Source organism: Melozone crissalis, unplaced genomic scaffold (genome assembly GCF_028551555.1).
Source record: "Melozone crissalis strain CALT ecotype California unplaced genomic scaffold, PUWL_Pcris_2 ptg000057l_1, whole genome shotgun sequence".
NCBI classification, from domain to species: Eukaryota; Metazoa; Chordata; class Aves; order Passeriformes; family Passerellidae; genus Melozone; species Melozone crissalis.
In genome coordinates, this window is record NW_026535835.1 from 9475001 (window position 1) to 9498527 (window position 23527).

The 23527-nt window shown below is 46.1% G+C and overlaps 1 protein-coding gene across 1 annotated transcript; it reads right to left on the reverse strand.

Moving 5' to 3' along the window:
• Window positions 1-799: 799 nt before the first annotated feature.
• TRIM37 (tripartite motif containing 37) lies at window positions 800-22839 on the reverse strand. Its single transcript, XM_054286989.1, has 25 exons — window positions 22655-22839; window positions 21253-21354; window positions 19910-19950; window positions 19221-19337; window positions 18876-18963; window positions 17924-18046; window positions 16348-16471; window positions 15287-15354; window positions 14681-14805; window positions 13954-14004; window positions 13649-13730; window positions 12219-12295; window positions 11653-11832; window positions 11032-11146; window positions 10706-10918; window positions 10198-10334; window positions 9409-9506; window positions 8246-8434; window positions 6398-6709; window positions 5327-5458; window positions 4413-4575; window positions 3609-3724; window positions 2206-2358; window positions 1576-1654; window positions 800-1354 (listed from the first exon to the last, which is right to left on the reverse strand). Exons 1-25 carry the CDS (start codon window positions 22673-22675, stop codon window positions 1351-1353), a joined length of 2910 nt encoding a protein of 969 aa, XP_054142964.1. The 5' UTR covers window positions 22676-22839; the 3' UTR covers window positions 800-1350.
• Window positions 22840-23527: the final 688 nt, after the last annotated feature.

Genomic DNA, 23527 nt, shown 5'->3' on the forward strand with positions numbered 1-23527 from the left:
TTTTCCATTTGCAATCTTGTTCTACAGTTCACCCGTGAGTTTAGTTCTAACCATGTATTAGTCATCCATATTTTATTTATGAAAGCTGTTTATACAGGAAAAACTGTTGAAGTTTTACCAATATCTTAATAAAACAGTAATTTAAACCACACTCCAGCTAGTCTGGTTATTGAAGAGCTAACAAAGGCAGCAAGCAGCTGTGCCTTTAGTGTGGTGGAAGGGGCTTTCCTTTGGATGTGGAACTGGGGTTTCCTTTCTGGCTTCCATGTGGTGCTCAGGGCCCACCACTGTGGCCAAAGTGATGGGGCTGTCATGGCACAGCACAAGGAGATGAATTTCTTCCAAGTCCCTTCCCCAACCAGCTCTGAATAAGCTGCCCATAGAAGGTGAGCAAAGCACCAGCTCCTCTCTCAGCCAGAGCAGCCCCTGTGCTCCAGAGCTCCACAGCTCCAGGGACTGAGCTGTGTGACCACCACAGCCCCAAACACCCCCAAGGCACCTCCAGGTGTGGCCTGGCCTGGCCCAGCATCTGCTCCCTCTGAAGAACCAAAGCAACTTTGGGGAAAATTCTGCATCCTTCTCAATTCCTGTTTGAATCAGCATTTGGTTTCATTTGATTTCAGCATTTGGTCTGGCTTCTACAAACAGAATCCCAGAGGGGTTTCAGTGCTTTTCACTGAATAATTAAAGAAAAAAGTGACAGGAAAAGTCCCTCCACACACAGCCAGGTGTTGCAGTGAGTGGAGCTGACCCTGACAGCCTCCACCGTTTTACTTATCCACACACAAAACACCTGAAATTCAGATTTCAACATTCATTTTATTAACAAAGTGCAAACAGTTTCAAACCAGGAGTTGTAGAGCACATCCACACGGACACAGGGCACAGGCAGCCACACGAGGACAACACCAGCAGGTACTGACAGGGCTCATGCTTTGTCACTAACCAGGCATCAGCTCCCACAGGAGCTTCACAAGGACTTCAGCAGCTCAAAATGCAACAAAGAGTTTGGCAATGGGTGTGGTTGGTCCACGTCACCAACTGGGGGAACAATGGAGTGGTGGCTGATTTCCCCCAGCATTCCAAAGGACAGTCACACTCTGCTCATTCCAGTGGCACAGCAGGACTCTCATCCCAGGCTGGGGCTCAGCACCTTTCCCACGACTCCTCAGGGCAGCTGAGGCTGGTGGAGCAGCAGGGCCACCCCTGCAAAGGTCCTCGTGCCCAGGGCAGGGTGAGACAATGGCAGAAGAACCCAGAGTGGAGAGGGCACAGCCTGGGCACAGCTCCAGGGACTCACACACCTCCCCAGGGATGCAGCCACGGATCTTCGGGCCCCGAGCCCACGCTCTACCTGCTCCAAACAAAGGCAGTGTGCACTGAGAACTCTCCTGCTGGAGAAGGCCTCAAACAAACACAATCTAAGAGTTAAAATTTTATGCCAGCTGCTTCAACCCAGTCAGTTTTGGGAGCATTCAGAGCTCAGCCCTCCCTCCCTCCCTCCCTTCCAGGCTGCCTCAGAGGCAGAGGGAGCTCAGGATCCCTGAGCAGCCCCAGGAGAACCTTCCCAGTTACCTGGTGCTGTCATCTGCAGGGACAAAGCTGAGATCCTCAGAACTGGCCTGGTCCCCATCTGGTACCACCGAGGAGTGTCCTGAGGGTGAACACAGCACCAGTAAAGCCCAGGGAGCTCCCAGTGACCCTGCAGAGACAGGGAATGCTCCCTCCCCTCACTCAGGCCAAAACTTCACCCCTGGCCCCACAGCTTTGATCCAAGGGGTGGAAGTGAAAGCTCAACCAGAGGAGTCTCTGGAGCTCCAGTGAGCTGCTGGAAGCACATTGCTGCCAATTAAGATGCAAATCCATGTCTCAGGCAGTGCTTACCTCCCTGGAATTTGCCTACTTACAGTGCCAGTCCTGGCTCACAGGGAGTTCCAGTTGGGAACTGGAGCTCTGGGTTTTCCAGCCCTTCCCAGGAGATTCACCTCAACTGACTTCTCAAGGCTAGCACGAGTTTCCCTCTCCTGTTTTGAGCTGTTTTAATTGGGATCCCAAGAGGAGAGTTCCAAATCTTACTGGCACTTGGAGCTCTAACACCTCCACAGCCTCCCCTCCCAGGGATCTGCATCCAAGGAGCTCTGGGAGGACTGGGAAGGTTTGGGAAGGTTCGGGAGGGTTTGGGAAGAGGGGCTCTGGCAGCTCTACCTTCACTGGAGGGCTGGGCAGAGAAGGCCTGGTTGAACACCTCTGAGGGGGAGGTGGCATCTTCCTGCTCCTCGTTCTCCGTGTCACACTCGATGTCACTGTCACTGCTCATCCCTGGCAGCAGGTGCAGGACGTGCTTCTGACACAGCCCAGCTGCAAGAGACACCAAGGGCACAGTGATGGCACAGGGTCTGCACTGCTGACTCTGTCCCATGTCCCATCCTGCCAGCTCCTGGGATTTGGTGTCAGAGCAGAGGGAAGGAGCACGTCCCAAACACCCAGGGTCTGATGGAGCACAGCTGGGTTTGTCCTGGGTCACCAGCTGAGCTCTGCAGCTGGCACAGAAAATCAAAGCTGCTTTTCTCGGAGCCAAAAGGCAGCACAGCCTGTGGGGCAGGTGAGCCTGCAGAGCCCTCAAGCAGCAATATTTTGAGTTTGAGTCTCACACAACAAATTTCCCTCCCAGAGCAGAAGCAGAGCCCTGGTGGCTCCAGGTGATGACCTGGGGTGTCACTGAGCAGCCAGAGCTCCCCGTGGACAGCACAGGCTCTGCTTCTCACAGCCTGATACTCATTGCTAAGAAAAGCAAAGTGAGGGGCCAATTCTACTGCAGTTTTTCCTCTGAAGGAAAGAAAATTTGTAATATTTGCTTCCTGGGGTTTTTAACAATGAAGTATTTCAGTTTCTAAAGCGTTTTCCTATTGGGCTCCCTGCCCTGAGAGCAGAACTGCAGGAGCACATCACGATCATGCTGCAGTGACTAAGAGCAGAAATTCAGTTTTGTCACTGAGAGACCTTCTGTAAATGCCAACTCCCACACAATATTGCACACTGCAGCTCGAGATGGATGCTGGCACCTTAATATAGGCTTTGTGCTACAATCCAGTCATTGAAATTCAAATTAGTGCAGGGGTGGAAGGCAGGAGAGTTTTAGCAAGATAAGAAAAACTCTGTGTGGACTTTCAGAAAGGAAAAAAAAGCAGAGTTATTTTTTTCCAGCATGGAAAGGATGCGGGAAGGGAGGGGGAAACTTTCCTTCAAGTCTCTAAGGAAACTGGATTATGCACCACAACACCCAGCAGCACTGGAGTGCTGGAGAGGCTCTTGTGTGGCTGTGGAGAAAGTTCCACAGGGGCTGGCCCTGGAGGCAGCACAGTCACCAGCCAAGGGCAGAGGATTCTGTTTAAATGAGAAATGAACAACTCCTCAAGGCCACTGCACTGCACAGCAAAGCCCTGCAGCTGTCTCAAGGTACAAAAGCAGCTGCTTGTCCAGAGAGCCCATTCAGCAGGCACACAGGGATCCTCTGAGCCCACTCAGATTTATTCTGCAGCTCCCAGCAGAGCTCAGAGCCAAGGAAGCAGCTCTGGGGGGGCTCCCTCCTCCCTCAAACCCCAGTTTACCTCCTTCCTCTGCTGCTGCTCCCTCAGAGCTCAGCCCCTGCAGCTCCCCGGGCTCTGAGCTGCTCTCCAGGCCCCCAGGCTGGGCTCCTTCTGCCCGACACCCCTTGGAGTTGGAGCTTGGGAAGGAATTGAGGAGAAATACAAAACCCCAGGTTAGAAATTCAGCCAGAGCTCAGCTATGGAAACAAAGCTTTTAGTGCCACATTGAGTTTTACTCCTTGTTTAAGTCTTCTGCACACTCATTTAAACTTCCAGGTTTTTTTAACATTTTAATATTTCTAAATCAATCAAAAAACCTTGAAAAGTTTGAATATTTAAAAAAAAAAGTGACTCTACTCTACTCTATTTTTTCTATTTAGAAAAAATAACCTGAAAACTCCATTGCCCTTTGCTTCGGTGGCCAACAGAGAATTATCATGAAATGGCTGAAAAAATGAGTGAAAAACTTCATCTTAAATGAGGAAATGAAAAGTGATTAAATGTCACTTAGAGGGTATTTTGCATGGAACAGTGGGAAAGCAGACCTGGGCTGCCTTTCAATTCCAAGTGTCAGACTGCAGCCAGAGCTGATCAAAATAAGAGAAAAATGGAAAAAAAAAAAAAAAAAAGAAAAAAGACAGCTTGTAACCTAGTTATAAACCCAAAAATTGCTGTCCAGAGGGAACAGCAGCAACCAAGTAAACTTCAAAGTAATTTCTCTTTCATGCTACAAGCACCTGGTTTTAGGAGATTGTGGGGTTTTTGCAGATCAAGGGAAGGTGGGGGAGGAGATAAGAGAGAAAAAAAAAATGCAGAAACCCTTACCCCAGAGCAGCAACTTTCCTGTTCTTGTCTGCAGCAGGCAGGCCACTGAGGGCAGCAGCTCCCAGCTCCGAGTCCGAGCCCTCGCAGGGCGGCTCCTCCTGCTTGGGCGGCGCCTCGGGGCCGCGGCCGTGGGGCCGAGCACCCAGCTTGGAGCTGCCCAGGCCTGCTGGGCAGGGAGAGCACAGTGAGACCCCTGGGATCCTCCCCTGCTCCTCCTCTGAGTGCTGCAGAGGAGCAAAACACCAATTTCTGCGTCTGGGGTTCCCCTGTGCTTGCACTGAGGGAAGGGCATCGTGCAACCCAGGAGCAGCTCCACCATAAAATCCTTCCTGGAGTTCCCTCTAAGCCAAACCACAATTTAAACCTGGCTCAGTGCTGGTTAATCCTGGATTTGCACTGTCAGGTTCACTCCTGAGAGGTGAGAATATAACACAAATTTATGCTCTGCTCAGTGAGTGTGAGGTGCTGCTCCCCAGCTCAGCTACAGGAACTCATTGGGTGGGAAAAAGCACCCATGCAAATTTAAGGGAAACTCCAGTTTCTAAATAAAATATTCACTGAGAAGCTTTTGTACAAGAGATGGCAGCTCCACCCACAGGTGGCAGTGGCCAGGTACCCTCAGCAGGTGGCTGCGCCCCTCAATGTCCCATATACCCTCAGCAGGGTGGCTGTGTCCCCTCAGTACCCTCACTGGGGTGGCTGCTGTCCCCTCAGTGTCCCCTCAGTACCCTCAGCAGGGTGGCTGTGTCCCCTCAGTGTCCCCTCAGTACCCTCACTGGGGTGGCTGTGTCCCCTCAATACCCTCACTAGGGTGGCTGTCCCCCTCAGTGTCCCCTCAGTACCCTCACTGGGGTGGCTGTGTCCCCTCAGTACCCTCACTAGGGTGGCTGTCCCCCTCAGTGTCCCCTCAGTACCCTCACTGGGGTGGCTGCTGTCCCCCTTGAGGCGCAGGTTCCCGTCCCCGCTGTCCATGGCTCTCCTCAGGGACAGGCTCCCGGCGGCTCCCGAGCGAAGGGGTTTGGCTGAGGAACTTTTCTTGCTGGCAGCTGCAAAAAAGTGTAAAAATGTGACCAATGTTCAGTGAAAGCACTGCTGTACCCTGGTCTCATTGTTTATCAACCCTCAGTCCTGCACAAAATCCTTCCTGTCAGAGGCCTGGGCTGCACAGCTCATGTTCACTTCCCTCCACTGGAACATCCTTCAGAAAGCTCCACCCACGCTCCTTTAGCCAGCATGAGAATATAAATGATAGACAAACCCAAATCCTTGCATTTTAGATTTCAGCAAGGCTGTAATTTGCTGTCTCAAGTTCCCAGATGGGCCTGGTAGAGAGGAGCCAAGGGAGTGAGCAGCTCAGACCAGTCTGACACTGGGTTAAATCTCAGGACACTGTCACTGCAGTCTGACACTGGGTTAAATCTCAGGACACTGTCACTGCAGTCTGACACCGGGTTAAATCTCAGGACACTGTCACTGCAGTCTGACACCGGGTTAAATCTCAGGACACTGTCACTGCAGTCTGACACTGGGTTAAATCTCAGGACACTGTCACTGCAGTCTGACACTGGGTTAAATCTCAGGACACTGTCACTGCAGTCTGACACCGGGTTAAATCTCAGGACACTGTCACTGCAGTCTGACACTGGGTTAAATCTCAGGACACTGTCACTGCAGTCTGACACTGGGTTAAATCTCAGGACACTGTCACTGCAGTCTGACACCGGGTTAAATCTCAGGACACTGTCACTGCAGTCTGACACTGGGTTAAATCTCAGGACACTGTCACTGCAGTCTGACACTGGGTTAAATCTCAGGACACTGTCACTGGCTCAGGTCTGGCAGTGCCTGTGGGGTCCAGTCTGGTGTTTGCAAGGCCAGGGCAGGTTTACATTCCTATGCTTCCTCATGCTCAGGTTCAACTGGAACTGCCTGGGGACATGAACCACCTGTGAGGGGGATGGAATCCCCCTTCCCCACACACTCACAGTTCCTTATGTAACAGCTGGTGACTGAGGACTTGGTCAGCAGCTCCATCCCAATCTCCTGCAGCTTGCTGCAGCTGTCAGTGCCACAGGCAGCCAGGGCCCCCTGCTCGATGGAGAAGAAGCTGGGCTGTCCCTCCCCTGAGGCAGCATTGCTGCTCCTCACTTCAGACAGCTGGTTCTTCACATCAGACATCTTGCTCCGAACTTCTGCCATCTGCGTTTTGAGTCTTTTCAGCATCTTCAGGTCTGGGGGCACCCTCCACATGGCCTGGTGCCTGCGCTGCTCCCGCTCCTTCAGGGAGTAGGAGGAGGCTTTCCAAGGGAACAGAGAGCACAGCGGGTCAGGAAAAGCATCCTCAGATAAACATGGACACCCCAGAACTGTACCTTGTGTCCTGCTGTGAGAGTGAGGGACACGCATTCTGTGCTGGCACTGCACCCCACTGAGGCTGCTGGCACAGCAGGGATTTGTCCCCAGGCATGGAGGAAGGTCCCCAGCCCTGCTCACTGGGACAAGCCAGGCTCCCAGTGCTGCTGCAGGAGTCCTGGTGACACCTGAGCTCCCACCTTGCCGGCTCATATCAAATTTGTTTTTGCAAAACTTGTTGAATTTGTGTAGAAGATTCTCAGAGCACCAATATCTCATAACACAGAGAACTCAAAGAAATTGCAGTTAGGGAAGGAATTCCCTTAAGTACCTCACAGCAGAGCAGACTGAGCAGCCAATACCTGAATAAGCCTCTGTGTTGTTCAGCTGGAATTAAATCAACCTGGATCTATCTGAAGTGTTATAAATTCTGTGTTTCTCTGCAAATTCAGCTGTTCCAAACTGCAAAGTCAAGTGGCTCTCAGAAACCTTCACCTCAGGAGTGAGCTCTGGCAAACTCCAAATGGAACAGCAGCTTTGTCTTTACTGACCAAGTTCAACCTGCCTGGGAACAGCCAAACCCCAAGGGAAGCTCCAGAACAGGTGAGTTTAGCTGTGTTCAGTAGCTGAAGAGTCACACAGAGAGCTTCACCTGCCTCAGTGGCACAGCACAAAGTGCACTGCCCTCTCCTCAGTTCCTTTTGTCCAGGGAAAAAGCTCCTTTTCCAAAAGCAAAACAGAACTGGGACTCTCAGTTCATGTGCTTTTTTTTTACTTCTTCTAGAAGGGACTTCCATTTTTGGAAATATGGATTACATTCAGTGAAAATTCATGGCTGTTTATGTAACCCCATTTAAAAAGCTAATGACAAAGGAACAAAGAGTTTGAGCCAGCTTTTAAATTCAGTGCCACCAATGGCATTGTGGCACCAAAGCCAAGCATCACTTGTAGCAAAGGGACATTTATTTCTCTTTCTGTTCTAGAAAATTACGAAATGGTTCTGGGCCAGCAGTTAACTAAGTGTCAATCATGACAAAATTCAATCAAACCTCAATAATAAATTGAATTCCTCACTACCAGAGGAACAAGCAACCTCCAGGAAGAGCCAGGGCTGCCAGGGCTGCTGCTGCACTTGGGAGTTAATTGGGATTTTCGGGTCAAGGGTCCCAACTGAACCACAAATACTCCTCAATTATTTAAATACCATCACTATTTTTGGCTCCTGACATTTTGATCCTTTTTTTCTCCTTTTCCAGCCCTTACAACCACTCACATTTTTCTAGCTCTAATGGCCTCTAAATTCCAGGATTTATTTTTTTGGTTTGTACCATGCTCCAAGTACTCCCAGTGTGCAGGGAGAGGTTGAGCTGCTGCTCAGAGTCTGTGCTGTCCTCCAGTGCCAACCCTTCCAGAAAAGTGGCTTTTCACTCATCCCCTGCATCTCCAGGTGGAATTAACCATCACACACGTGCTGTGGTTACCTCTGTTCTGCAGAAGGGAGGCAGGAGGACGTGGCTGAAGGCCCCAGAGGTTTTCCATGCCATTTCTGTCCTTGAGGTCCAGGAGGTGGATGAGGATGAGGGGGTCTATGTCCAGCAGGCTGCTGCTGGCAGCGGAGCCCAGGGCGCTGGCGCCGCGCCGCGAGGCTCTGCCGAAGCTGTGGCTGGTACCTGAGCAGGGGAGACACAAAGGGGGCAGCTGAGGGACACAGGGGTCATTTATTACCTGGGGAAAACAAAAAAGAGTCACACAAGTGGATTAGGAATTCATTGATCCCATGAAATTAAGGAGATGTGGGTGTTTTGTGGATTTCTGGGTGCTGAAAGCAATTGGATGTGCTGCTGATTAAAAAGGAAGATAAAAACAGCTGGAAAAAGGGAAATGCTTCACTTCATTCCTCTTCTAGAAATTTCTTAATGAGCAGATTTGTTAATAAATAAATACAAAGATTAGAGTTGCTCTAAAGGAGTAAGGAGACAAATACATCCCTCCCTGACCTCCAGAACTTCAAAACAGGGAATTCTGTCCTTCAAGCACCAAGAGACTTTCACAGCAGCACAAACACCTCTTCTGGTATCTTCATCCTAAATAAATACACTCAGATTCCACAGTATCTCTCTATATCCCATATAGATATTCATTTCTTTCAGAATCTTGTGGCTAATTTGGGCTGTGATCATCTCCAGGCTGCAAAATATCCCAGAACACCTTACCATGTTGCATTTAAAATGTATTGTGAGGATTCTTTACTTCATTCCCTCCACATTCTTTGGGTTTTGCAGTGCACTAAACCCCAAGTGAATGTGTCACCCACTCAGAGGTCACCCTGACATCAGTAAAAATTCCTTGTCAATCTCCTATTGATTGGAACACAAGGAATTTCAAAGCTGCCCTCCACACTTTGACATCATTTTTAAACCAGCACATTCAGATTTCCTCCCCCCCCCCCTTTTTTTTTTTTTTTTATTGAACCAATGAAGTGTTTCTGCTACACTGCAATAATCAGTACAAACCACATGATGCAGCAGTTCCCAAAATAGAACTGCCTGCAGAACACACAGCTTGGCTTTGCTTGCAGGAGGAGCAGGGGAAGGAATCCAGCAGTGTTTCACTTTGATGGGAATTCTGGAGTCATTTTTCATACCTGATGCTCCAGGAGTGGCAGCAGCTGCTGCATCCTCCATGAGATCTCCATCCTCCAGCTCCATGGTACTGCTGTACTCCACATCATTCTCTCCAGACCTGCAGGGGTGGTCAGGGTGGGAAAAGGAGAATACAACTGTTAGCTTTCCTCAGCTCTTGTTAAATGTTGTGGCACAAACCTCAAAACACAACATAAAGTGCTGTAAATTGTATTTCCTGCATTCCAAGCTAGCCAAACAGACAAAGGAAGTGTAGTAATTAAATGGCTGTCTCATTACCCAAGAGGCCAAAAGTGCTGTATGTACCTAGACTGCAAAATGTGATGCTGCAAACTCCAGTGTTTGGAAGTGCAGCAGCAGATTGTCATGTTTTAATTAAGATTCCAGGATTTGACATCAGCTCTGCTCAGTCTTGAATTTCCTAATTTAAGTACCTGGCCTCATCAGCACTCTCCTACTACTGCAACACTTCCCAGAGCCAGACCTCTACTCTGTTACAGCACTGAGAGAGATTCCTTAATGGTGTTTGGGAAAGAACCTTCACAGATTATCACTTGTCAAAGACAGAGTGCAGCACCAACGTAAATAAAGAGATCAGAAAGACACTAATTAGCTGACCAAAAATTCAATGTTTAGCACTAACTCTGTGAGTTTGTGTTGTTCCCAGTATAGGAACCACCTCTCAAATCACACTGGGATCCCACACACCCAGCAAATTACTCAGTTTCCACTGGAATTAGGATGATTACCCCGGGTACAGGATGAGCTGAAAGACATTTTTAGTTACTTACATAGTTTCTTCATCAATGTCATTTTCTTCAGTGTTACTGGTTGCTGTTGAACTTGCTGAGGAGCTGCTGCCATCAAGGTGGTTCACCTCATCTTCCCCAGCAAGGTCTATATCCAGGTCACCATCTGAGAGCTCGTGCTGCAGGAAAAACAGGAGGGTTTTGATCTAGAAACATTGAGCAGCACCTTGATGCATCCCCAAAAGCTGTGAACAGACTCTCTGTCCCCAGTGTCACTGTCACACAGCAGTGAGGAGGCTCTCAAAGCACATTAAAGAACAAACACAAATCAGATTTTTCTTGGAGACTTTTTGTGGTGGGATCTTTTAGCTCAGTTCTGAAACATCTCTCTGGAGTCACCTCTCCCTCACAGCTCTCAAGTGTGTCATCTCCTATTTCCATAGCAAGGATAATAAACCTCATTTACAATTCACAAGTTCCCCTGTTTCTATTGCTGCCTTAGCAAAGAAAGCTGCACATAAACAGAGGTGGGGAAAAAGAGAATTCCTACATTAAAGTCTTCCTGCTGAGTCTTCTCTTCCTCCTCCTCCTTGTTCTCCCGTGCCAACCCTGGAGCAGTGAAATTCTCAAGCAGTGCTTCAATGCTTTGTCCAGGTTTCTTTGCTCTTGTCTCTGAGCCCTCATCATTCTGGGGACTGAGGTGAGTGTCTGGAGGGGAAACCCCTCGGGATTTCTGAGTCCGGGACAGCTCAATCGCGAGCCTCTGGGAGAGCACAAAAACAACAACAATGGAGCAGCAGCAGCAAATCAAGCACCTTTGTTGACTTGCAGAGACACTCCAAGAGGTGATTTTACATTCACAAACATCCCACTTACTTCTTTCAGGTTATTTATTTGCTGGATGTAACTTGTCTGAGCTGCTTCCAGCTGAGCAATGTACCAGTGCTGATCGCGGCACTTCTGGAAGAAGGTTGGTGAGCGCACTTGGAACCTTCAAAGGAACGTTTGAAAAGGGGTTTTTGAGGGAGTTTGGTTGGTTTGAGGTTTGTTTTTAAATGTCCCCGGCAGAAAAACCTTAAAATCTAAAATCTAGTGGTGAAATAAACTTAACAAACAAGTCCTTGTGGACTCAGTGTCCTGAATACCCTGACCAGCCACAGTGAGTTCTGTAGCAGGGACTCACAGACTTTTATACCCAAAGTTCTCCAATGGTCACTAAAACCGTTTCTAAAGAGGGAGAGAAAGCACCTTTTTCCTTTAATTCTGGTAGCTACAGATCTCTAACCCTTATTAATGAGGAGCAGCCACTCCTCAAAGGAAGCTACACTTAAAACACTCCCCAACTCCCTTTGGCACATTTCCCTCTTTCAACCCGCTGAGAGTGAAATCTACTTGGAACAAAACACGCCACCAATATTTTCAATTCAAACATGTAAATTATCCCCTATTTCATCAGCAGGTTTGTGGTGCCCTTGGGGAGGAGAGCAGCAGCCCCACCTGAGGATGACTGTGTCGTTCTGGCGGTTCAGGTAGCCCTCGTTGGCCAGCAGGTCCAGGCGGAAGAAGCGATTGTAGCCCCAGCACTCCCCAACCTCGAAATCAGAGGCGAATTCCCGGATGATGTTTTTGGTGGGGTCGTTGGTGGACTGGTGAACCATTTCTACACGGTATTCATACCTGGCAGGGCAAAGGAACAGGGATTTGGATCAAAAGATGTCAGAATTGCTGAGTGGTTTAAGAGCTGCACTTTCTTGCCCAGCTGAATGAGTGAGTCAGGTCTAAAATGTTACTGAACACTTAAATAAACAGTGAAAAATAAAAGAGAGCAGGAATATGGAGTAGAGTGAACTCCAGGGCTGAACTACTACACAGATACTCTTATCAGTTGTTTCACCAGCTTCTTTTTTATCTCAAGAAAGCCACTGAGTAACAACTTTAAAATATTATCTCTGTGCCCAGTCAAAGTCCAACAGACAACAGAACTCTCACCATTCTTTTTCAAAGGGCTTTGCAGTCTCTGACAGAAAAACCCCAACATCTGCTCCTACTGCAGCTTTGCTTACTTGGATGTCTCTGGCAGTCCAGCAGACAGCTCCAGGAACACTGACAGGTAGTAGCCTCGAACTACTCCATTGCCATCCTTGAAATAAAATTGAGACATTGATTAAAAACAGAAAGCAAAAACTAGAAAAAAATAACAAAACAATTTGCTACAGCAAACTTAGAGAAGTTTAGAAAACAGCTTCAATCAGGACTGGATTTGCAGCAGGAATCTACTTTGGGCATTACAGTTGTGATTTTTAGTCTTCAGTGACCTCCTACTATAACACGAATCAACAGGAAGCACATTCACAGTCTAGTATTGGTATCTCAGATATAAATCTCAAGACAAAGCTTTAATTACTCTATTAACACTTGAGGTATTTGATGAAGTGGAAGTCTGAACAGACAAACAATATATCAGAAAAACATTATTTTAGGTTAAACATTAGTTCTGAAATATTTTACACACAGCCACATTTCAAAGATACTTAATTTTTGAGAAAATAGCAATTTCTTCAGAAAAAAATCCCATGCAACATGAAAAGTTAGGGCAGTTAACTGCGAAACAATATTAGAGTCACCAGAAGTCAAGAAAAAAATACAGCAAAACCTCCATCACACTCACCTGAATCAAGGATGAGGAATGGCTCAAGTTGAATCCTCCAGCTTGAAGAAACATTTCAACTTACCATTGAAAAAATAAATTTTAATGCCTTCTGACAGCACAGCTCAGGTAGCTAATCCTGAATTTACAATACTGTGGAAATTTCCACACAGTTCCACCTCTGCACTGCAATAATTCAATTCTGGCCATCCACGGGCTTAACTTATGGAGCCAATTTTTCAAGGATGCCACAAAAATCACAAAGACAGAGCTGCTGCTCCACCACCAAACTCCTTCTCCACACAGCTGCAGGAGCAGCACTGAGCAGAGCAGGGAATTTGGGAAGATCCCAGATTGGGGGTCAACATTCCAACATGGACAAAGCTTCAGAAACTGGAATATTCAGCCCATTGAAGGGATATAGCAAAATACACATTTTAATGTCCACTTTGAGAGCTGGATGCAGAGTCAAGAACAAATGCTTGGTCCTCCTCCCCCCTACCCCAGGAAGTACCAGTCAAACAGGGTAAATTATTCTATACCTCAGTTCGGTAAGGGACATCTGCAAAAATCCCTGAGACATTAAAATACCCATCAAAGTTCTTCTGCAATATCAGTAGGACCCATCTTTAATTGCTTCTAAATTAACCAAACTCTGAGCATGTTCTCACTGGAGATCTGGAGGCAGAGAGGGAATTCTACCAAAGGTTGGTGAGAAACTCATTATAATGTTCTTTTCTTTTCTTACAGCTTCTCATGTACAGCATGAGACAAACATGATTCCTTACTGGAAAGCTGGGAATGAGCTGGGATGGGAAAACAGCTCCAGCTGAAGACAAAACTCACCGGGTAAACCTTTAATCTCCAGCACAGTCCTGACACCTGCAGGGGAGGGCTGTACACAGGATCCGCTCGCTGCCGCAGGGTGCTGCCAGACAGGAGGAAAACATTTGGGACTGGGACAAAGCAAAACCCTCACAGAGAATTGATTATTCACCTGGTAAACAAGAGATTTTTATGGAATTCCCATAGTTTAGTCTACATCTCACTGTTTTCTGTAGAAGTTGTTCTGTGTTTTAAATAACATTTCTCATGTACAGAAGGAACAGAAGGATGGTGCCAATATTCACAGTAATTAAAGATTTTCTTACCTGAAGTTTTCCAAGACAAATGTTGTTGAGTCATAGGCTGGAACCAATTCACTGTGTGGGGAAAGAATAAATTTATTACACTTGAATAACAAGGCATTAAAAATCCCAACTTTTGCAATCTATAGAAGAACTTCAGGTGTTTCAGGTCACCAGAGCCACTGAAATTCATCAAGACTACACTGGGTTATTGCAGGATAATTCCATTTAAACACCTCCTCAGGAGGAGATTCCTTGGTGCCACTGGAAAATAAACATTCAAATTTAAACCATGACACAGCCAAACAAATTTTTGCTGAGGAATTCTTGACACTTCTCTGACTTTCCATTTTTTTCAGCACAGGCTCCCTCAGAACCCAGCACCAGCAGCACTCTCCTGATGAAGAATTGTGCTATGAAGTGAATTTGGCTGTATATTCTGAATTAAGGTGACCTGCAGAGGCATCTCATGAGAGCCTGGCAATTATATACTGAATGACCCAATAATAAGAGAAAAAAGGACAAATCAGTAAACCATGTGTAAAAGTGAAAAAAAAAAAATTGTGAGCTGGAACCCACTGTCCTGAGTCCCCAGCAGGGGCTACAGACACAAAATAAGCCCTGCTGGGACAGAAAAGCCTACTTGCAGCACAGGTTACTACAAGGAGTAAGTTAAGAGGAAACTCTCCTCTCAGGTACTTTAAATGTGTTTTTAAACTCTGAACAAACAGAACAGAAGTGCAACACTGACCTTGTGAAGTCTGGGGGGACAGGAGTGGTGACAAAGGAGGCCATGGGCTTCCGATGGACCTGCTGGAACATCATCAGGATCTCGGAGCTTTTGGATATCAGCTCACTCTTGCTGCAGGACCGCAGCTGGGAGGGGAAAAAAGGGAAAAAATCCTTAGCTCAGTCAAAATCAGAGGTTTTATCCACTTTTGGTTTTAAACAATTGAATCACGTGTTTGTCACAGCTTCAGAAAGTTTACCCATGACACAACAACAAAATGCAGCTTGGAGGTTTTGGGTTATTTTATTTTCTGGAATTCCACAATGGAAGTTACAACAGCCATTGTGTATTTCCCTTAGATTAAACTAACTTACATAGAACTGGGTAATTTTGTATGATATTGCCATTAATACCTGTAGTAATTTTTCAATCACACAACACCTTTGAGTATCTCTAGAAGACACACTTTCTTTTAAGAAGAAATTGTGCAACCTAAGGCCACATCAATGAAAATATATCCTCCAGAAATATCCATCAATTAATATTTTTAAAATAAAAAAAGTAAGTAAGAAAGATCCCTCCTCAGCTGCCCTATCTACACAACATTTAATCTCCTTTCATAATTACCTGATGTTCTACTTCTTGAAGCAGGGTTTCCAGAAGTTCAGTTTCTTGAGTAAGTGATGTCTTCTGACCTGTTTAAAGAAAAAATGTTAAAAAAACCCCTAAAACACATACCCAATATTTCTTAAGTGTATTTTCTTTTTTTTGTTTCCACTTGGAAGCTGCCTCAGAACATACTAAGGTAAAAGATTTCTACATGTACCAAGGTTTGAGAAAGTATCTGAAAAGCAAGTCTACATTTTTAATTAGAGCTGTACTGAAGAACTCATTTGAGGTTAAGTCAGTAACTAAGCACTCTGTGTCCCAGAAATGGCAGGTTTGTTGGTCTGGGGTGCTTTTATGGACAGAAAGAAAAGCAGGTTTGACTCTTACCCAGACAAGTCCTTCTTACGTTAAAATTACATTAAAAGGAGTATCTATTACAAAGATGTATTTTCAAATTAAACAAATGAAGTAAAAGCACTTTAGTTGAAAGGTGCTAAATAACTTTCAGCTAGATGGGAATGTTTTCCAAGCTATTATATGTTGGGAAATTTAGGTGACTAGAGACTGGAAAAATACAAAGCCGTGGCTAATTCCAAGTTTTGCACCTGCTAGGTAGCGTGTCCTTGGGCCTAGCTGTAATAGGATAACAAACAGTGAAAGAGACATGAGAAAAGAGAGATGTAACCCCTAAGGAATGAGGAAGAGTTAATGGTACAGTTAAACCAATAGATTCCTTGGCTTACAGAATATTCATAAGCTTATTATTTGCTGTATAAGTGTTTGATGTTTTCTTCAATAAACTGGACCTGTGATGAACCAGCTGGTGTCCTGGTCCCCTTCCAACAACAATTATATAGGAGTTTTTAAAAGAATATAATCAGGATATGGTGAATTTAGAACTTTTCACAGTACTACATCATCAACCAAAGGCTTTGCTGCAGGTGGAAGTTTTCAGCCAGCAGTGAACTTGCCCAACACCACAGCCTGGAAGGAGTCACCCTCGCACAGAAACAAAGTTTCTCAGTGGATTTACACATTGCTAATACATTCCTCCTCCTCCTCACAGAGGCCATACCCACCCATGAGGGTGATGAGCTTGTTCTTGAGCTGGGTGTCCAGGCGGGCGATCATCATCTCCACGGCGTTGCGGATCTCGCGCACGCGCTCGTCCTTGGCGCTGCGCACGGCCTCCACGTTCCGCTCCTGCAGGGGGACAGAAACCTTCACACAGCTGCACCTCCCCTCAGCCACACTCCCTCAGACCCCAAAAAAGCTCAACTGTCCCTAAATCCCCTAAGAGGGAAAAGAGGAGTGCTGTTTTGATGAGTGGTCTCACTGGATCCCTCAGAGAGCCCCAAGGGTAACTGGGAAGCTGAGCAACATTGTCTGATCACACAGGGATTTGTCATGTGGGGATTCTTTAGGATCAGATCTGTAAATGCAGCTGCCAGTTTCTCTTCTGCAACTTGAACAGCACAGAAAAGTGCTTATTCTTTGTGGTAACAAGAATAATGTGCTAAAACCAGAAAAGTGTTGTGGTAGTGTGTGACAGTGTTCACAGGGGTCCGAGGATGAGGGAAGAGACGAGGATCTGACTCCATGTTTCAAAAGGCTGATTTATTGTTTTATGATATATATTATATTAAAACTATACTAAAAGAATAGAAGAAAGGATTTCATCAGAAGGCTGGCTAAGAATAGAATAAGAAAGAATGATAACAAAGGTTTGTGTGTCTTGGACTCTCTGTCCGAGCCAGCTCACTGTGATTGGCCATTAATTAGAAACAACCACACGAGACCAATCCCAGATGCACCTGTTGCATTCCACAGCAGTAGATAACCAATGTTTACATTTTGTTCCTGAGGCCTCTCAGCTCCTCAGGAGGAAAAATCTCAAGGAAAGGATTTTTCATAAAAGATGTCTGTGACAGCAATGGATAAAACCAGCACACTTCTCCCTGCCAGGGTAAGGCCACAAACTCTCAGCATTTAATCACCACAATTATGTTTATAAAGTCACATCTGAGCTGGAGAAGAGCAAAACTATCAGAGCATGTGGCAAATAAGCACCTGAAAAGTGAGCAAAAATCATACAGAAACTTTCTCCAAAAATTCCTGGTTTCATGTGCACAAAGACTGCACATCATAAATGCAACAGAACACAAAAGTGATTCTTCCTGGGATACCAGAAACTGCATCAAATTGCTGGAATTCCCACTGAAACTGCCCAAGCTGAACGTGTGAATATTCAGATTTTTGACATTTTTACCCACAGGGAAGAAAAAGAATGTGCACAAACACATCTCCAACTGGTGAGCTGCTCATCCTGCAGGCTCAAATACATTTACAGTTTATTATCCTAGAGAAAGGAAAATAAGCTGCTAGAATAAAGTATTTTTGTACTCATTTAGCATGACAAAACACACTAAGTGTTGACAAAAATATATATTTCAAAGAAGTGTCCAACTCCAGCTTTTAAACAGCACACTCCAAAACAAAAATTCTGTTACCTAACTCTAAACCAGAACTGAGAATATTTTGATCTTTCCACATTGTATAAAAAGAGTCAAATGAAAAAACAAAAAGGTCTCTCAGTGGGATAATCTTGCCACCTTCTAACAGTTTTTCTTTGCCACTAGAGGAGAACTTTCTTACCACTTCCTGCACCAAACTGATCAATTCCATGAGTCTTCTCCTCAGCTTTGCCACTTCTTCATTCACTTTGGTGACATGCTGCTCATAGATTTCTGCCAGTGGTTTAAAAGTATGTCCCCCGTGCTGTTCAAAGAGAAAAAAAGGGAGGAAGAGGAGGAGGAGGTGGTGAATAATACAGCATCTCTTTTCCACTTTATTCCACTCCTATTAAATTCCTGAAAGAGAAGGGAAGAAAGCCTACGAGTGCATCACTCATTCTGGAAAGCTTCCAAAGCAGATTGTATGTAGGAAGTCAGTCTTTCACTTCCCTTTGTAAGAAATCATGAATTTGGCTCTCATTCCATCAAAGCTTCCTGTCAGGAGTTATTTGGAATCTCAAGAGTCCTCCAAAAATAAACGGCTTCATTCACTGTGCAATCCTTTACCAAATCAAATATTGGTAGAAGGTTTATTTTTATCATTATTATTATTATTATTAAAACACTCTTCCCAAACAAAGGCAGCACACTGTTAACCATTTACATTCCAAACAGCAACATTTGTTTCTCCTTGGATACCCAAGTGGATGGATAAACACTGATGAATTTAATAGCTTTGGAGACTGGAGGCCAGGACAATTAAACAACAAGTGTTATCTTTGTTTTCTGAGCAAAGCTTCTTCCTTTGCTCACAAAACTCTCCCCACCACACACAATTTGTCCAAAACATCATGAAGTTTATAACATGGAAGGTAATTCTGACCTGGTTTTGGTAAAAACTCAATTTCTTTCTCTATGAACTGAAAGTATCATGTTTCACAAGCAGTGTTACTAAATAATAAATATACCTAAACCTGCAGTATTTGCACGGCAATCCAACAGCCACAGCAGCAGTTTCACAGCATTTCTTGTTCTTCAAAACCACATCAGACACAAAGTCTGAAGTCCCTCACACCGTGTCCATCTCCCCTTACCATTCCTCCCCAAAGTGCACACTGGTGGCAGATACACTTCTTGCAGGTCCAGCAGAAAACACTGAGCTTCTCATGATGGTTTTCACACCTTGAACCAAAAAAATACACATATCACCCACAGAAAACAGCCATGAATATTCTATAAACTCAGCTAAACATTTCCACTTGTTTTGCTACACAACACCTTTTGCAGGAGGAACAGCTGTAGTCAATAAAAACCTTTTGTAAGGTTCTGCTTTCAGTATTCTCTCCAGAAGCACTTCACAGATACACAGAGTACATGACTAAAATTAGCTGCTATAATCCAAACCACAAAACCCTTGATGCAAAGAACACTCAATTTACTTGTCCTTCTCATTCTCCTCATGCTTGGTGAGGCTGCAGAGCTGCAGTGTGTCCAGCTGCTGTGTCACCTCCTCTGCCCAGCGACAGTTGACCAGCTCTCGGAGCTGCAGGGGGGCTCTGCAGGAAGGATGGCACAGTTAGAGCAGGAATTTGGCTCCAGGAGCTAAACAAGAAGCACTGAAATGAGCTCAGTTCAATTCTACATTACCAGAAGAGTCACAGGTAAAAAAGAGCAGAAACTGGACAAGTTATTCCATGAGAAAAAAATAAATTAAGTCAATTTGATCATTTGGAAGAGGTGGGAAGTGCAGCCTGCAATGATGCACAGAAATTGCATCATTTCCACACAAATTACAGGCACTAAAAATGGGCATTGTCACCCTGAAAACTGAAGCTCCTGGGCTCTGACTTTTGAAAGAAGAATATAAAGAGGAATTCCCTGTAGTCACTCCTGTTACACCAGCTATGTGCACAGCAGTGTTATGTGGGAAGAACAAAGATACTGCTCAGCTTCTCACAAAACCAGAATGCATTTTAGAAGAAGTATTATACCAGGGCCAATTTTTAAAGAAACAGCAGGCAGGTCTGAAAAAAATTTAAAGCTTATAAATTTAGTGCAAGTTGCACTGAAAAAGAGATTGATCATAACAGGAGAATCCACCTAATCCCTGCTATTAAAAATACCTTACCTACAATGAGGGCACTGAGCTCTTTGTTCAGTCAGCCAACGCTGTGATGGAAAAAGGAGAAACCTTTTTAAACAGAGTGGAATGAAAGAACTGCAGGCAAATACATTCTATCATTAATTAGGAGTTACTTAATTTATTACTTTTTCCCTGTTAAGCAAATTTTCAATTTAACTGTTCAACCACTTAGTCACAGAAGAAGCTGCTATTTGTGTCTTAGTAACAAGCAACCACTTTGTCTTCAGATGGCAGAGATGCTTCATTTAAATTACACAGAGAATTTGGAGGTACCAAATATTGCATTGGGAACCACCCACCTGGCAGATTCCCAGAGTTTTAGACTAAAGAGGCTGCTTCAATAAAGGAAAGAAAAAGACACCACAAGCATCTTTCTCAGAGTCTAATTAGTCTTCAAGGTAATTTATTTCTTCCTCTTGAGTTATTTATAGACAAATTAAATAGCTGAAGTTCAATGATCAAATCCACAAGGAGCCTGTGAATGCTTCTCTTCCAGAAAGCTCCAGGGACAAACAGCTGAGCAAAGAACTTCACCTGCCCACTACAACTCACAAGTGTAAAAGCTCAGCACTTGATGGGTTTATATTTGTCAGCTCTCTACTACATTTAAAGAGTCTCATGAATAATCTCTCACCACCCAGCAACAATATGTCACTAAAACCCTTAATATGCAGCACGAATCCTTCACCTCCAGCTCCTGTCAGAGCTTCCAGAGCGAAGGATGAATGTCTGCTCCAATTTCTGGAAATACTACTGGAGGCCTGGAAACCTCAGCTGAACCTTCTGCTGCTACAGCAACACAAAACAGCATCTGGATTTGGAACTGGAGTGTGATACACTGGGAACCAGGGCCTAAATAAAGGAATGAGGATTCAGGTGCTGCCTCAGACTCCCCTGAGGAAGATTTAGCCCCACCTGATCACGCCACAGCAGCCTGACAAGCTTTATAAAACACCTCCAGGGTACACGAGGTGATGCTGTGACCTTCCTGGATGCAAAGCCAGCATCTGATTCCTGTCCCAACTTTTCTCTCCCATTCAGGCATCACCAGCTCTCAGGAGGTGCTAAAGGAGGGATCATTGTGTGTCTCTTCCTTAAAGCAATTATTCCAGATGGTGCCTATAATTAGCAGCACTGAAGGCAATGCACAGCCTGCCTACTTCTTCCTCAGGGGAGTTATAAAAGGTTTTGAAAGGGAAACTAAAGGGGAAGGGGAAAAAAAAAACAAAAAAGGAATCCTTGGAACTCCAGGAAAAGAATGTTTTCATAAGCTCAGCCAGTTTTCAGTTCAAACCTTTGAAAGAACAGCCCAAAGCAAGCAAACTCACCCGGATACAGCTGAAACAGCAGAGCTTGGAGCAGTGGGGGCACAGGCGGGCGTCCCGCAGCTTCTCCATACAAATAAAACATCGGAACACCTCGGCAATGCTCTGCAGAGGGGGATTAGCACCATTGTTAAACACGCTTCAGACACACCAGGGCTGCCTTTGTTCCCCGGGCACAGTGCCAGGTTTCTGTGCCGTTCCAAACAGCACCTCTCTGAGGGAGACGCAACCTGCACAGCACAGCTCTCCCCCTCAGCTTCTCCCACACTGCACCAGCTGCTGTTTTATAACATTATTCTCTTTTTCAAGGAATACTTTCTGTTTGCCTTATCTCTTTCGGAGCAGGCTCTTCTGTAGCCGAGATATTCCTGTTTGTGTTCACACGGGATTGAGCAGCTGCCAGAAGAAATGGAGTTGTACCTGCAGACAGTGCACTGAACTAAACTATTTCACTATTTCTAGATCACGGTAAGTGCATGTATGTGTAATACACAAGAGGGGTTGAACTGAATTGGGTATTTTTTAGACTTTCATAATACTTATATTCTTTTAAGGTCTACCATTAGCATTAGCTCCAATATTTCTACACTCATCCCCCACCCCATTTAATCAATTTTGGGTGATAAAAACATTCCCCAAATGAGAAAGTGATAAAAACATTCCCCAGATTTTGAAAGCAATGTTTGCTTTCCATATTGATAATTTTGAACTGATAAAGAAGTTTTACATATACATACACTTTATATATACATACAGGACTTATAATTTCTGGTTATAACTCTGGAACTTTATAAGGTCCTTCACGTGGGCTATTTTTTTTTCCCACTGAACTCAGATTGTGAATCAGCACAAAAGCAACACATATTCAATTTAGGGATACCAATACATCTCCCACACATTAACGCTCCTTTAACAGCTACAAGCCATTGAACGCACCATATGCGGTTAGAGAAGAAAATCGCAGCCGGTCTTTTACATCCTTTCCCAGCCTGGCAGTGACACAGCCCCCAGCAGGTGTCGGAGCTACCGGGTCACAGCCACTTCTGCACCTCCACGGTGCCGGGGCGGGCTCGGTGTGCGCCAGGTCTACATCTCTCCATGGATCCATCCCCCTCCGGAACCGGCCCCGCGGCGCTCCGCCAGCTCATTTCCGACCCCCTCCCCACCTGCCTGCCCACCCGCGCCAAGCCCCGCAGCGCCGCAGGCTGTTCCCAGTGCCCGGGCCGACACCGTTCGCTACCGCTCGGCGTTTTTTCCCCCCTCACACAGGGTACGCGGAGGCTGCGAGGGGCTCCGGTAAAGCGGGCGGGTGCCGCAGCCGCTGCCCCCTCACCGCGGGCGGAGAAGCCGCAGCCGCTGCCCCCTCACCGCCCTGAGGGAGCGCGCGCCGCCCGCCCGCCCTCACCTCCACGCTCTGCTCGTCCATGGCTGCGGCTCCGCCAGCGGCGGCAGCAGGGACGGCTGTCCCCGGGCTCCCTGTCCGTGCCCGCGGGTGAGGAGCAGGAGCTCCAGGAACGGCGCTGCGAGGAGCGGAGCCAGCGCACCGAGCTCGGCCCCGCGCACCGGCCGGGCCGTGACCGCGGCAGCGAGACCGCCCCGCCCCGCCCGCGCTGCGCATGCGCGGGACCGCCCCAAACGGGCGTGGCGGAGCGTGAGGCGCCGAGGCTGCGATGGGTGCCGAGGGTTGCGGTAGGGTTAGACCTGGGGTTGGGGTTTGAAACCGCAAAACCCAGAGCTCCAGGCACGCTGCAGCTGCAAAAGGCATCCCAAGGGCAACACTAAACTGCCCCAACAGTTTGGTGTTACACCTTGGGTTAGGGTTTAGGGTTAGACCTTGGGTTAGGGTTTTGAAACCTCAAAACTCAGAGCTCCAGGCACACCCCAGCTGCCAAAGGCATCCCAAGGGGAACGCAGGTGGCGTCTGAGGGCAACCGGCAGGGAGAGAGCCCCATGTTTGCACATTCCTGTATTTTCCTTTCATTTTCTTTATTTTTCTTAATTATTTTTCTTTATTCTTCCTTACCTGCGAGATTTCAGGAGCAGGGATGGGTTTCCGGCCTCTACTGACAACCGTCTTCAGTTACTACAGCCAGCTTTAAATGGAATATTTAACCCTGCTATAGGTAGTGGCACAGCAAGCTTTGAGTCCTCTATTAGAAGATCTATGTGGTTAAAAACTACTAAATCAGTTTGTGAAACTGAATAATTGCTTGAAACTGATTAGTTACTCCTCAAAGGGCACACTTGGCAGCAGACACCATAAAATCAACTTATCCCT